At 32.9% G+C, this 16,475-nt stretch overlaps 1 protein-coding gene across 2 annotated transcripts; it reads right to left on the bottom strand.

Moving 5' to 3' along the window:
• Positions 1-492: 492 nt before the first annotated feature.
• On the bottom strand, positions 493-7,378 carry LOC125420376 (protein DETOXIFICATION 42). 2 transcript variants are annotated; one of them, XM_048473060.2, is made up of 15 exons: positions 7,219-7,378; positions 3,976-4,120; positions 3,766-3,887; positions 3,304-3,552; positions 3,053-3,208; positions 2,736-2,935; positions 2,473-2,608; positions 2,269-2,365; positions 2,048-2,148; positions 1,768-1,931; positions 1,600-1,671; positions 1,361-1,477; positions 1,137-1,232; positions 891-1,012; positions 493-694 (listed from the first exon to the last, which is right to left on the bottom strand). In XM_048473060.2, exons 2-15 carry the CDS (start codon positions 4,005-4,007, stop codon positions 640-642), a joined length of 1,719 nt encoding a protein of 572 aa, XP_048329017.2. In that variant the 5' UTR covers positions 4,008-4,120; positions 7,219-7,378; the 3' UTR covers positions 493-639. The 2 variants fall into 2 exon arrangements, with proteins under 2 accessions (XP_048329017.2, XP_060669961.1); XM_060813978.1 differs by lacking the exon at positions 7,219-7,378 and having other exon boundaries at positions 3,976-4,207.
• Between the last annotated feature and the right edge of the window lie 9,097 nt (positions 7,379-16,475).

Genomic DNA, 16,475 nt, shown 5'->3' with positions numbered 1-16,475 from the left:
GGATCTCTGGCTACGATATAGTACAAGTATGGTTTTATTTTTATTTTTTCTATATTCATGTGTATATTATACTGTTCATGTTGCAAGATATAACTGCAAGACAAGAAGTCACGAAAATGTTTGCAAATATTGCGTAATATTTTTTGTTTTTAAAAGCACAAAATATATTTTAATCACTAAAATATTTGCAACATAAAAAGGCAAATTAATTCAACAGAACAAAACCAAGAGTATATATATGATATATGATTTTGTACACTAACCAAAAGAGGAAAAAAAAAATTCTAAAAAAAATAACAAGTTTCAGTGGATCATATATATAGGGATTGTGAAGGAAGGGGCGTTCACACAGCTCTAGAGTACAAGGCCAAGGAGTACTCTGCCTCTTTAAAATCTTCTTCTTCTAGCTCTTCTTCATGTTCTTGTTCTTGTTGTGTATAAAATGTTTCACTATATATATATATATATATATATGACATAACAAAGAAGGGATATAAAAAGAAACAATCTTATTTGGCCCAACGATAATCATAATTATAGGAATATAGCAGAGAGCTATACTCTATATAGAATGATAATTGTTATTCAGGCATACACAAAAAATCTATGGTTTTACAAAAACGCCTAATTACTAATTAATTATGCTGAAAATGGGACCCTCAGAAAACGCCAAGGTCCTGTTCCTGTCCCCATCCTGCAAAACCATTCCCAAATTTGACTTTCAATTAGCTTCATTACCTTATTATTATTATTATTATTTTGAAATAAATTAGCTTCACTTCAAGTCCTGCAATTTTTGCTTTTTTGATTACTGTTGTGGCTTTTTAGCAATTAGATATAACATATGGGCATGAATTTTTCAAAATTAAGGGACAATAATTGATGATTACCTCCATACACCAGCCAATGTGCGCAGCCCCATATAAATGGTCAAAGCGATCCATATTCCAACAAAACCTTCACTTCTACACATAAGAAACAGAGATACTATGCTTGCTATGGCCACCAGAACCTAATCATCACCAGATTAATTCATAATTAAGGAAATATTTTTTCTTAATGCATATGGAACTTAACAATTATTAATTAAGTTCACATATGTATATATATATATATATGTATAGATTAATAATTACCAGGGAGTATGCAGAATATGCAAAATCCGATGCTCCAAAATTTACGCCATCAAACACAAATGATAAGGAATTGATGGGCTGTGTGGCTGCAACAAACTGTAATACATATGTTTGGATTACAAACATATATAAAACCAAGTTAACTAACGATAATAAATAAAGAAAGAGAAAGGACACGAAAAATAGAAAATTCAGCTTTGTGTTTATATATTTAGAATAATTACCGGAAGGCCTATCCTTATAAGGTGCAAAACGTTGACATCTCTAGAAAATATTCCTGCTCCAAAGTACAAACCAACTCCAACAACAAGGGCCAAACCTATCCCCAAAACAAAACTCATCTGCATCATCAAAAAACCAGTAAACATATCAGAATTTAGTACATAGTTTCATGCAGCAGTGTCTATGTGATTCTTCTTTTTTAACATATAATGAAAAAAAAAAAAAAATGTTGGAGTAGTACCTGTAGAACCCTAGTTGCAGCAGCTGTTGCCTTCTTATAGTCTTTCTCCGCGAATGCACAAGCGAGAATAGCCTAAACAAAGAGCAGGGCAACGTTTGAACTATCTGGTCATGCTATATATATATATATATATAAGCAACAATTTCAAGTTGAAAAAACAATGTTAACCTGTACAGCAACAGCCAAACCATCAGCGAGAAGAGAGGATGTTAACCAGACTTGCAAACAAGTCTGAAAAGCAGCCATAGGTGTTGAACCAAGCCTTGCAGCCAAAGATGCTGCTAAGGTCACACAGAATGTCACTGCTATCACTCTAGCTAATAACAGGCTGCCTGTTTCAATCCACAGAATACCCAGTCAAAACCGAAGAGCATGATATATATAATAATGAATAAGTGTGCTATATATCAAGTACAATTAGTATAGGAAAACCAGAGCTCCTTGTTACCATTTCTAAGAAACCGACCAAACTGCAAATATTTAAGACTTGGGGGTACGAGATCCACTTTTCTCATTAGCATTAAGAAGAGGATGAGTGCCATCAAGTACCTGAAATTGATCATCTACCGTGTAAATTCGAGAGAAGATGAATTTTGCAAAGTTACAAAAATGTTTCATAAAAATTAATATAATTATATACAAGCGATGGGATAGGATGATTCTACTCACTGAGAAAAAACATGTGCAATAGCTGCACCTCTGATACCCATGTGGAGGACAAAGATAAGAAGTGGATCCAAGGCAATGTTGATTGCATATCCAAAAACTGTATTAATTAAGACCAATAGGGACTATAAGATATTATTATTATTATTTTTTTTTCTAGTAGAAATAATTAAGGGTAGAGAAACGGGGCAGATAAAATTAGCTTACGTATGACATATAAAGGAGTTGTTGTATCTTTAAACCCTCTAAAGATTCCTTGCATTGCCAATGTTAGTAGAACTGCAGGAGCACCAAATGACCTTGTGACCAAGTATTTTTGTGCTGGTGCTAGCATAGGTGAATCCTGTTCAACCGAAAAAAAAAAAAAAAAAAAAGAAACAAGATTGTGAATCAAAAGTACTTTTCTTTCTTGTATCAAATTCTTAATGGTTGCTCAAATTTAACTTCTCTGCGGCAATGAAAGTACTTACAGATTTGACTCCCATCACACCCAAGAGAGTTTTGGCCCCAAACACTAGGAATATGGCTTGCACGAGGCCAAGTATGGTGCCAAAAATCAGTGCTGTTGATGCTGAAGCTATGTGCCTCCTTCCCTTGTTGATTTCAGCATTCTTTTTGTTGCTGCTGTTGACTGAATTTGGAACCTTTTGCAATGCTGATGCATTGGAATCTGATTAAGAACAATATCACAAATCTTGTTAATTATCAGTATTATGTTAATGATGTGCACCATTGCAACTTGAAAAATTGCACAATCAATCAGAGAGAGAAAAACAGAAAAGAGTACCATTTCCTGCTTCTAAATCTTTTGAATTAGCATTTTCATCTGCATCTTTCTCTGTATTCTCAGCTTTAGATTCCTTCTCCACAACCTTGAGCTCCAATTTTTTGCTGCTTTCAGATAAGCTCTTTTCCAAATTCTCTCCATTTGTATTGGATGTGACTTTATTCCATGACCAAAAAACAGAATCAGAATCTGCTTTAAGCCCTTTTAATCATTTTCACTTTCTTTAGCTGAAATTGATTAATGTTCCTTACCTAAATTATCACCTTTTGGTTTTGCTGCACCCTTTTCAATATCAAGATCAAGATGGTTAAGTTCTCCTGATTTGAAATCTGAACTCTTTTCCAAGTTGTCACTTTTCTCTGCATTGATTTTTATCTGTGCAATAGTATCTTCCTCTGCCACAAAAGAAGTTGTAATGCTGACCAGTGGGAAAATGGTAATCCTTGAAGCTTGATTAAACAAGGCTATTGACACCCCTGCCGCAGCAAGTTCCACAGGTCCTATAATACACCAAAAAACATATACCAGCTTTAACATCTAATAACAGTTTTGAATATTTTACTCCACTTGAACCAATTTAGTTTGTGATTTAGATCAATAAACTTGATCTTTCACCGGAGACTTTGAGTTTGTTAGGTATATACTATTGCCAACTTGCAGACACTAAAAAGTGAAAAGAAAATGTTAAGAGGATGTATATATAGCAGCCATACCTAGATGGCCAATGAAAGCTGTGTCAATCAGAGAAGCAATGGGATCAGCGGCTACTGCTAAAGCAGCAGGGAACGCGATACGAAGTATTTCCTTCCCAAGTGAATCCAATTTGAAAACAAGCCTGAAATCACATATGATCAATGAAAGGTATGTATAAATATATATAGCAAAAAAGAACACCATGAGTATTGTTTGGTTGGAAACTCTACCTTGCATCCCTGAAGAAAACACCAAGAGGCATTTTTGTCTTCTTCTTCTACTTGTATAATGAGCTGTGTTGATTATCTGACTAAACTGATCGAATCCCAGTGCCACTGTATAAGATTCAGTTGTCTCAGATCGAAGCTCCGAAAGCTGCATTTTAAGTAGTATTGAAGTTAGTGTCAAAGCAAAGAGAAAATCCATGCAAAATAAAGACTTTTTTTGGTTTTTTTTTTTTTTTTGTTGGGTACAAGTTAAGAAGTTGAGACCAATGTTAGGCACCGCTTTTATTTATTTATTTATTTTTGCTACTGAAAATGAATAACTTTTATTCGCTTTAGCAACTACTCAGACTAGAGAACAAAGTAGAATTTGCAATTCAGGATCGAATATGACAGGTACAATGGCTATATCATATTCGTGCCATAAAGATATTACCAAAAAATATATATGTATTCTTGCTATAAAGATATGAAAGAAAAGCCAAAAAGCTCACGTCTAAGAATGATCGCCTTTGAGGCTACGATGCTATTCACGAGGGATAATGAAGTAGAACATCAATGGGAATTTAAGTTGACAGATGACTTCTGTCACAATAGGACCTTCCTCAGTTATGTTGTTTTTAATATGTAACATCATTCATTCATCAACGCAAGTCTCCAAAACATAATTATCAGTAAGAAACATGGCCGAACTTACTCATAAAGTCCAACGTAATACAAAAAATAATATATAATTGTTGAAACTCAACACGCTCTATACGTGATCTCATAACGGGATCAACCTCTTTCCACCTCAAAAAGTACAATATCATTTTTTTTTTTTTTCAATTGTTTTGAAGTCTTTAATCTATAATATAGGGGGAGGTAGGCAGGTAGATACATAAGTCATTAGCATATATATCATATGGGTTAAACTTTAATCTAATTTTTGAAATGTTCGGTAGAATTAGCAGTCTGAACACATAAGAGCAATTATTAAATGGGTACTTAATAATTTGTTGTTTATAATATATAGTACCCCCAAACATTTGGCAAACATGGCTAATCTGGATTCAAAGAAGGGATTAAAAAAAGAATCCCATGCTCATAAATTCAGTATAATTGTCAAAATCAATGCAGAAGAGAAAGATGTAAGAAACGTATATGAGACCGACTTAGAAACTTCAGCAACCTCCCTTGGTTGTGCAATCCCCTGATAAAATCACCAAGCATAATATAAAAATAAAATAAAATAAATTATTTTTGGAAATTGAATAGTATTAAAAAGTCTGTCTTCTAGTTCATGTACCCCACAATGGTCAAGTTTTATTCTATCTTTTCAAACGGAAGGTCTTTAGACTTAAGTAAGAAATGTTCTCTGTATTTGTCTCTATATACCTTTCCTTCGTAATAAAGATTTGATTGTCTCTTCTAGATTATATGGAGATGAACTGAACTAATAATATAAACGACTACACTTCTATGGTCGTTTCTTGCAGTTCCAAGAATCTTATTGGAAAACCATCTGCAATACTTTCTGTGGCTTTGAAGTATTGCACATATCCACAGATCAAATAATAAACCTCTTTCTATTGGAATAAAATGTTGGAAACTATAAAATAAAATCATAGCTTTTTTTCCCCCGCCACCTGGAAGTTTGTAACTTGACATATCTTATTTTATATATAGCTGAATGACTAAGAATAATTTATAGAGAGAAACAAGTAAAGTCCGATAATTTTCTAGGCTTGAATTAAGATTGTTTTTAAGTATAACGTATTGTTTGTTAAATCCTGTTTGGAAGAAAAAAATTAGATCCAAATCTTGGAAAGTTTTGTCCCTTGTGAGAAAGAACCAGGAAAATAAGCAATAGATAAACACTGTGCTAGGTATATTTTGCACCACCAAACTCTCAAAACACTATTTGAAGAATGTTGGAAATCCCAAAAAAAGTCACAGAAATTTTTTAGCAGTTTGATCAAGACTTTGAAGAAGAATCTTTGAAGAGTAGTTGAGATTTTCTAGAACAAAAAATGTGTCCATCCAATCCAATCCATATGATCATGACTCTTCTCTTTCACATTTTGCTTTTCTAATTTTTTAATTTGATAATATAGTTAAGTTAAAAAAAAGAAAAAAAGAAAAAAAGAAAAAAAAATTCACATCTGTTTATTTACTTCAAAATGCAGAGTGATTTTTTTTTTTTTTTTTTGGGTTCTTTTTCTGAAGAACAGTGAACTAAACAAATAAACAATCCTTCTTGCCAACTGGCTAGAATCAATTATTGAATATATATATATATATATGTATATATACATATATTTGCAAAAGAAATCAGATATTGAAATTGATTTTAGAAAATGTTATGACATTCCGGGTAATGAGTTAGGAAAAAAATTTCGGGTCGGGTTTGGTTGATTAAAGAGAAATGTAGGTCATGACAAGTGGAAGTCGTTGATAGGTCAGAAAATTAAGCCATTTTCTATTGGGCAAATAATTATTAGAATATTTTTCATAGCGTGAGAAAGACTGGAACTCAGTGCTCAATCCGTAGATTCCGTACTGGCACGAACTTGATTTGATAAGTTTTGATTAATCCTGGGCCCAATTTGGCCCACGAACCGTGCATTCGTTTTCAGTGGAATAGTCGTCAGCAATCAATTACTCTTCTAATTTTATATGATTATTTATTTCCCTCTTTTTTTTTTTTTTCCCTAATCAATTAAGCTTCTCCTACAATTACGAAATTAATTATAAAATTAACTAAAAAAGAAAGGGGAAGACTGGTTAATACCCAAATTATATAATTTTGTTCCAATATCCAAATTGCAGTGAAGATTTGAAGATATACACACAAGCATCTAGAATTTGTTTCTTGGCACACATGCATGCAATTTTTTTTTATTATTATTTTTTCTTTTGGACTTCAAAATCAAAAGTTGAGGCTTATTCGTTGCAACTTCAAGGTGTCCTTCAAATCGCCACCAATTTGGCCAATATATTGCTGTATGTTTCTTTTCGTTCCGTTTAAAGACATAAATGTTTATGTCCAAAACAAATTAATAATAACTATTCATATAAAGATTGTCATGTGCATATGCATAAGCATGTCCTAGGGAAAGAAGGGAGTAAAAATGAGCTACAGGAAGCTGAAAGCAACTTATGGAATGAAGAATAATGTTATAATGTATAATAAAGAGAATTAGGATGATGATGATGATGATGAAAAGCAGCTTATGGATGATAGTTGAAGGGAATAGAAGTGCATACCTTTGTGTTAATTTGTTGTGTGGGAGATCAGGAGAGAGAGAGAGAGAGAGAGAGAGAGAGAGAGAGAGAGCAAACTGCAAAGCTTCTTTCTTTCCACCAACTTTCCTTTTGCTTTTGCTCACTTACACATGCATATCCTACCTACAACCATCAGTCTATGCTTCAATTTATAAGTACTCTTTTCCATCTCTATTAACTCAGAAAATACATAAAATAAAAAATATCCAAGTCATGCATGCGCAAAAATAAATATTCAATTACTACCCAAAAAGAGTTATTGGATCTAATATATATATATTAACAATAAAATTAATAAATATTTTAGGACTTATATGCAAGTTGATATCCAATGACATGGTTAGACCGTACACGACTGCAATTAGGAAATAGGCAATAGGTGTTGTATGAAAAACTATGGACTCGCATGTGACAGAAGAAGAATTCTCAACAGGTGGACATTCCACAATCCATGTAAGTTAGAGACTAAATGTGATATGTGATAATGTTCAACTTTTGGATACAAAAATAAGTGTTTTAGTAGGTAGCAATAAAAACTTTTATGGAATGTGGGCTGCGTTGGATTTCCATTTTCCCAATAACCCCGATGGCCTAATAATTATAATACCATCTACATATATATATATATATATATATACAAATCTATCACCCATGTCTTTTGACCTAACTTTTACTGGCTATCTAATTTATGTTACTTTGATTATTAACTTTTGTTTGTGTATGTACATTTTAGGGAGTTTTGCTTTTCTTTTCCGTTAGAAAATGTGCCTCTCTTTTTTCTTGGTTTTTGAGCCCATATATATTCAAAATGAAGTAATTTCTTTCAGAAAGATAATATACTTGTTGGATCTTGAATTAATATCTTATAGTTACATGATACTCATAGTTTGCCATATATGGAAAAAATGTTATATATAAATGGTATTTTTTTGATAACTATGTTATATATATGGTATGTTCATAAATTGTTTAATTATATATGGTATGTTCGTAGATAAGAGCGTGCTTGGGTGTCAAATATGTAAAATATGGTATGTTCACAAATACTGTTTTCACATGTAGAAGTGGATGTGTATGCGCGCATACGTGTGTATGCTTGTGTTTGGTGTATGGTAGTTTTGTAAAAGCAAAGAGTGTTTGACTGTCAAACATGTAATATGGCATGTTCATAAAAGCTAGAAGATTGTTTCACGATATGAAAGTAAGTGAGCATGTGTGTTTGTGTAGGTGTGCTTGTGCAGGAGTCTGTGTGTCTATTTGTGTGTCTGTATCTATTTTGGTAATTAGTGTGTTGTACATATATGTTCGTAGAAGTAAGAGTGTAATTGGGTGTTAGATAATATATATGGTATGTTCATAAAAGAGTACGCTAAATTACGATATAGCAAAGTAAAAGTGTGTACGGGTGAGAGATATATAGACTTTTTTATTTTTTTGGGGGGTGGGGGAATATTGGATAGTCCAAAGAGGCTTTTATGAATTGTTTACAAGCAACGTTATGTAATAATCAAATGAATAGACTGGCAGAGTAGTGTTTGATTATTGCTCCAGTAATTCTAAGTAGGCTTATACGTAATTGTGTTATATTTGTTAAAACAGTGATAACTATAAATTTAAAAAACGATAAAAAAAAATTTAAAAAAACCAACATTAATTTTCGCATACATATAATTTTTTTTCCCAATGGGAGGTTAATATATTATATTACACATTTGTTGACCTAAATCTTATAAACATTGACCTCCTTTTCCATACTTACTTTATTTTAGTTTAAGTGCGTGCATATTTCAGTTAATTAATACGAGGAGAAAGCAATTAGGAGAGGAGGAGAAAAAGGGCTTCTAGATAGACATATCATCAAAGGTGGTGTACATATGAAAAGCCAAATGATTAAAATAAGAAATGGAATCCACTTTCGTGTGGAAACCACAACCTTTGCACGCCTGCTTTGGTAAAACTAATACACGTAAACTCCACTTTCTCGTGGATGCCACATTCGCCCGCTCTTAAAGGACGGCAGCATCTTCTCGCTTTCTCTTAATTATTTTCTCACGTAAATAATTACAATGAATATATATATATATATATATACACATGTATATATATAAAAGGAAATTTTCTTATATAAAGGGTTTGGATAAAGGTTTTAAATAAATAATCTAATCTTTCAATTTATCTAATTTAAGAGTTTTTAAAATAATAATATGAATTCTTAAAAATCTCATATTCATATCCAAACAATTTTTATTTTTTATCTGAATTATTTATTGCTTTTAAAATAATCTTTCTCTTTCCTTAATCTCAATTATCTTTCTCTCTCTTTAATCCCCATTTTTTTCCTTTTTACTTTGTATTATTATTATTATTATTATTATTATTTAAAACTAGATCTTTATATTCTTAGAACTTCTCTACAATATACTATTTAAATAATTAAATGATAAAGTAGAAAATCTTTTACAAGATCAACAATATATATATATATATATATATAATATTTTCTATCTAAGAATCTAAAACACTTCTTTTATATATATATATATATATAACTTTTTTTTAGAAGAGAAAAATATATAATTTTAATTTTTGGTTAAAGCCATGAAACTCTTCTTCATATATATATATAATTTTTTTTTTTTTTTTTGGTTCATGGTGAGAAGAAAGAAAATATTATGTGTTAAAATTAGAGATTAGAAATCAAGTAAAAAAGAGAAAGAGCATATGAATTTGAACCTAAGTCGGAGACAGAGAAATTGATTTTGGAGAGTAATTTTATAATTTAAGTAAACAACTAATGATGTTTAAATATGGATATAAAATATTTAAGGGTTTTAAAAAATAAATATTAACTCTTAGATTAAATTAATTAAAAGGTTTAAATTATTTGTCAGATATTTTTATCAAAAAACTTTGCGTGTAAAAATGCTCCCTGTATATATATACATATATATATGTATATACATACATATATATATATATGTATGTATGTATGTATGTATGTATGTATGTAAATATTTTGTTTTGTTTATAGTCACATTACATATATATATATATATATACAAATATAGTGAAGTTCAAATAAAGTTCATTTTGTTTTATCAAATTAAAATCTATTTTTTATGATTATTAAATTTTATCAATGGATCGAATTTTATCTTTTAAATGAGAATCTAATGATTATGAAAAATATACCTTAGTTTAATAAAATAAAATAGACTTTACTTATATAGATATATATATATATATATGTATGTATATGCATATCTAAAGAATTTTTTTGTTTTTTTTAATTGATCGTTATGTCTCCATTTGCCACTATAAATTGTGGGGTTTGAAGGTAAATATAAACAAATATCCTTCTTTGGATTTAGTTCTTAATTTGCTTCAAAAAATTGCAACATTTAATTTTGTAATAATACTCAAGAAGCACCCATTTTCCGAAAAGAGATTTTTAAACAAATGTTCTGATACACATGAATAAATTTTCTTATCCAGAATTCTAAACTAAAATTAAATTTAACAGCCTATATATGCTAATAAGATGGACAAATGAGCCGAACCCATAAAGGCATGTAACTGGTTTCTAAACTTTAATTAGATGGACAAATGAGTTTCACTGCATATATATGTGTGTATATATATAACATATAATGCAAGACAAATGGACTTTACTAAAGTCTAGGAATTTAATCACTTGCCGCACCCACACCCAATGAACTTGATCTGCAAAGCAGCCAGACGGGCTGCAAAAAGAGGCATATATAAGATCAAAGTTAAAACTGAATCGAAACCATTGGTAAACTTCTATGGGAATGATTAAATTCTTGGACTTTAGTAAAGTCAAGAATCCTACATTAGAGTCTCACCATATACACATATGTATATATATATACATATATATGCAGTGAAATTCTTATCTAAAATATAAATAAAATTCAAGTTTAGAAACCATTAATATACGTTAATACGTTCAAGTTCATTTGTCCATCTTATTAGCATATGTAGATTGTTTTTGAATTTTAATTTTAGTTAAGAATTAAAAAATTTATATCTATATTAGCGACATGATAATATGTGTTGAAAGTCTCTTTTTTTGGGAAGATGGATGCATCTTGTATGAGATCCCACATCGGTTGGAAAGAAAAACGAAACATGTTTTATAAGAGAGTGTGGATATCTTTCCCTTGAAACGCATTCCCATGAGAAAAAGTAAAACCATGAGGGGTAGGATTAGGCTCACCACCTAGCTTTCAAAGCGGACAATATCTCGGTTGGGCTTGGGAAGTCCGGACCAATGGGACTAGCAGGTGAAGGGGTGGGACCCCTAACTACTGAGATGCGTTTTGACAAAACCGTAATGGCTGGATCTAAAGCGAACAATATCGCATGCGAGTGGTCTAGGCTGTAACAGATGGTATCAGGGCCAGTACCAGGATCGGTGTGCCAATGAGGACGTTGTGCCCCAAGGGGGGTGGATTGTGAGATCCCACATTTGTTGGAAAGAGGAACAAAGCATGCTTTCGGTGTGCCAATGAGGACGTTGTGCCCCAAGGGGGGTGGATTGTGAGATCCCACATTTGTTGGAAAGAGGAACAAAGCATGCTTTATAAGAAAATGTGGATATCTTTCCCTTGAGATGAAGGTGTGGATATCTTTCCCTTGAGATGCATTCCCATGAAGAAAGGTAAAACCGTGAGAGGTAGGATTGGGCTCACCATCTAGCTTCCAAAGCTGACAATATCTTGGTTGGGCCTGGGAGGCCTGGGCCAGTGGGACTGACAGGTGAAGGGGTGGGACCCCTAACCACTGAGACCCGTTTTGACAAAATCGTGCGGACTGGGCTGAAAATAGACAATATCTCATGCGGATGGACTGTACTGTTACATCTTGCATATTATTAAACGTTAGAATGTTGTAATTTTTTGAAGCAAATTAAGAACCAAATACAACATAGGGGATTTGTTGATGATATTGACCTTCAAACCCCATAAACTTATAGTGGTAAATGGAGACATAATGATCAATCAATAAAATTCTATGGATATGCATATTAATATTAGACATTGGAATTGATATAGTAAGGTATGACAAGCACTTTGTAGTAAAGATATCTTATATGTTAAGCTAAGAACGTTATAATAAAGACATCTTACATGGTAAGTTATGATATTTATGTTGCTTGTTATATAGAAAATAATACATTATCAATCAAATTTTGAAAGTATCTTATTAATATTTTATAACAATTACTGATGAATATATATATATATATATATATGCAAATAAAGTATTACTATTTATCATCATTAATGATGATTAGTAATTTACGTGATAAGTTTTAATTGAAATATTTAACTCTATTATTTTTTAATACTAAAATCATAAAAATAAACACTTTAATAGCAACCATGTAAATAATCTTATAATATGTATGTTTTATTTATTTATGAATGTTGCCCATCTATATATTTTTCACTTCTCCATTTTTATATATGATAAGTGCATGACCCATATATGTTAATTCGTTCTCTAACTATGATGATAACATTGTTTATTATATATGTAACAACGGCCAGCTGATTTAGCCTACAGTATTTTATATTCATCACAAATATTATAAATGCACCAATTAAATTACTACACAGAAACAGGCACTTACAAATCTTTAGTCCTTTAGCAAAAGCTGATCGAGATTAGTTTCTATAATTTACTTTCTTATCATTCCCCCTTTTCGAGTTTCTTTTCATGGTGAAAAGAAGTGTTCGCACTGAGATAAATATCAATGTATATATATATATTCATTTAGACAGTGGCTAATTATTTCATTTAGAAAATTAAACACTAGTGCATATTGTTTTAGTTATCTAATTAGAACGGGATATTTACCAAATAACGAACACTAGATGGCTAGCTAACCATCCTAGTTAAAATAGTATCGATTTCTTTTCCCCAATTTGTCAATGTCGGTCACAAGATTTATATTTGTACCGTGAACATATATATACATACTAATATATAAACATAAATATATATATATATATATATGTGGTGATCATAATAGGGTGTTCATCTACTTTTATTCATGACAGAAGCATTAGAATCTACGAACATTATTTGCTGGTATTTCTATCAGTCATATAGCTGAGAATATTCAAATTATATGATTAACACAATGATCATTGGGGTGGAGCACTCTTTTACTTCTTTTTAATTATAATTATATATTTTATAACCACTTGAAAATAAATGCTTATTTCAAATATATAATAAACTAAGAGAGACAGCCCGAATGCTAGCTAATTTGTGCGGCAGAAGATTGCATTTGATTAAATTAATTAAATATAGGACTGGACAAGTATATTAAATTTTACAACTGTACTACTCCACTAATGAAATTGGAATATGAGGTAACACACTGAACCCAAGTTTGGTTTTTGTGAAAAATTCAACATTTGAAATTAAATTATAACAAGCAAGGAATTAAGTAATTGTAAAGCTGGTCATTGCCAAATGTTATTAACTTGCTACCCACAGTTTTATTTGAGAGGGACTCAAATTCATAATAAAGTGAAGCTTATTAGTTATTAATAATTGCCTTCCAAGAAGTCTACAAATATTAGTGCACTATTAATTAAACAAAAGTGGCCAATAAGGCAAAGTGGGAATTAAATCCTTTTTCCCATTTACAAGTCATTTTCCTTTGTTCTAGAAAACTATCTGGTGATGAAGAATCATTAATATTTGAGAAGAGATAACGTTTTTGACGAAGGACCACCATATATATATATATATATATAAACACACACACACACACACACATATATAACTAATACTGCATATAGTTTTTGCCCTTTTTATAAAACACTGCAGATTTCTTTTTAAAATTTTAGTAGGCCACACCCACAAGATTCTTATTTTAGGGGTTTGATTCACCGACTTAGTTAATTTATAAACCTCAGAATCTTAAGGTTCAAAAATAAAAAATAAATAAAAGGAAGTTCATCAAGTGGGACTATAAATTATTCAAAAAATCAAACTAGTCCAATTTTGGGTGGGACTTTCAGGTTTCTTCTGTGTTAGTAGGTATTCTTTATTCTCATTCTTGGACAAACTTTGAATCATAAGCCAGAGCCTCTGCCATGCACACTTGTAAAGACTCTGCTCCAACATCTATACAAAATACTCAGCCCAAAAAAATATATAATAGAATGTACTATTTCTCTTATGAATGTGATGGGCCGTTTGGGCTGGTCTAGGTAGTGTCACGGTTGGGGCATTTCATCAAACACTTGGTGAGCATTCTCTCCATTTTGGGCCTTATAATCCATTTTGGGCCTTACAATGGGCCAAGCACCTAGAGTAGTGTAGAATTCTCTAGAACATTATGGAGAACTCTAGGTCAAGCCATGTACATATCCATTTCTAGATGTTTCTTTAGATATTTTTGTAAAGGAGGTGGGAAGGATCTAGACACCCATTCTCCACCGTAGGATTAAAGCAATTATAGCCGTAGGATCAAACTTTGTAAGCCTATAAATAGGTGGAGGCCTCATTTGGCCAAACCATCCAAGAATCCAAGAACATCCCATCTATACTTGTAAAGCTCTCTTTCAAGCAATACACTTTCATTCTCCCAAACTCTCTTTGTGCTCTAGCTTTCTTTGCTTAGCTTTCTCTTTTAGTGGGCAAAAGGCTTACTTAGTTGCAACAAAGGGTCGGAATAGCAACTAAGGCCGCACGGCTTGAAGGGTAAACAAACAAGTCCGTGACAAGTGGTATCAGAGCCAAGGTTAAAGCTACCATTTAGAGCACAATGTCTTCATCAGAGGTTGTGATTGAAGAAGCAAGGGGAAGGGAGGTCATCCCCGAAGCTGCAAGGAAGGGACGTGGGCGTTCAAAGTCGAAGGACGTTCTCACCGCCATGGAGACCAAGGTGGTCAAGATGGAGTTGGCCGTTGCCGACATGTTGGAGCGGCTTGATTGTGTGGAACAAGGCATGGAGGAGCTCGATGGTCGTGTGGGTGACCAAGTGGGGGAGCTTAAAGGCTCCATGCAAAGCACCAACGAGGCCAACACCGAGGCATGGCGTCATGAAAGCCAAGCTTTCCAAACAAAGGTAATTGAAACCTTGTCCCTTATGCAAGCTCAATTAGATGAGTTTAAAAAGAGTTTAGAGGAGACACGTGAGGATTGGGCGTTATGCAAGAGAGCTGCAACTAGTGGCACCGTCACTACCCAACAAATAGTCTCTACTCCAAGGGTAGATGCTCCCAAACCCAAGGAGTTTAGTGGGAGAAGGGATGCAAAGGAGTTGGACAACTACATGTGGCACATGGAACGGTACTTCGAGGCCTTGGATTTCCAAGACGAGAAGCAAAAGGTAAACACCGCTACCCTCTATCTTACTAATCTTGCTGCGGTATGGTGGCGTAGAAAGCATGAAGAAATGAAGAAAGGCATATGCGCTATCAATTCTTGGGAAGATTTAAAGAGTGAATTGAAGAAGCAATTCTATCCCGAGAATGTGGCAAATGATGCTAGGAAACGCATGAAGGAGTTGAAGCACCAACGATCCATCCGTGAATATGTGGAGCAATTCTCTGGGTTAATGCTCCAAATTCCCAACATGAGTGAGGAGGATCTTCTTTTTAACTTCATGGATGGATTACAACCATGGGCATGTCAAGAGCTTCAACGAAGGGGTGTACAAGACATCTCAACTGCACTCACTAGAGCTGAAACTCTTGTTGAATACAGGCGAGGTGAGTTTTCTAACCCTAAGCCTGAGAATAATTATACTAAAGGTGGGGGAGACAAGTTCTATAAAACTCCCCAAAGTAAGGAACATCAAAGAAGGCCACCATTACCTAGCAAAGATTGGAAGAAAGGAGCCAAGCCCGAACTAAAGCCAAAGAGAAATTGCTTCCTATGTGACGGTCCCCATTGGGCAAGAGATTGTCCAAAGAGGAAGTCATTAAATGCTATGCTCGAAGAGAGGGAAACTCAAGAGCAAACTCAAATGGGTTGTCTACAACTCCTTAACTCATTGAAGGCTAGACCGATACCAGCTCACAATGCAAAGGACAACTCCCTCATGTACGTGGCGGCACGTATTAATGGTAAGGATGCTCAAGTCATGGTGGACACCGGAGCATCTCACAATTTCATAAAGAGGGAGGAGGCCATGAGGCTTGGCCTAAAACTTGACAAGGGTCAAGGGTGGTTAAAGACTGTGAATG

Source organism: Ziziphus jujuba, chromosome 2 (assembly GCF_031755915.1).
Source record: "Ziziphus jujuba cultivar Dongzao chromosome 2, ASM3175591v1".
In the NCBI taxonomy this organism is placed as follows: Eukaryota; Viridiplantae; Streptophyta; class Magnoliopsida; order Rosales; family Rhamnaceae; genus Ziziphus; species Ziziphus jujuba.
The sequence above is the reverse complement of the archived record's forward strand: the minus strand, read 5'-3'. Positions and strand labels throughout refer to the sequence as shown.

Bases quoted from the DNA above. Each gene is read 5' to 3' on its own strand.
- LOC125420376 (XM_048473060.2), bottom strand. From the start codon at position 4,007: ATGCCTCTTGGTGTTTTCTTCAGGGATGCAAG. The intron at 2,609-2,735 runs GTAAGTACTTTC...TCGGTTGAACAG, and splicing joins GTGTGATGGGAGTCAAATCT to GATTCACCTATGCTAGCACC. The intron at 1,233-1,360 runs GTAATTATTCTA...TATGTATTACAG, and splicing joins TTATAAGGATAGGCCTTCCG to TTTGTTGCAGCCACACAGCC.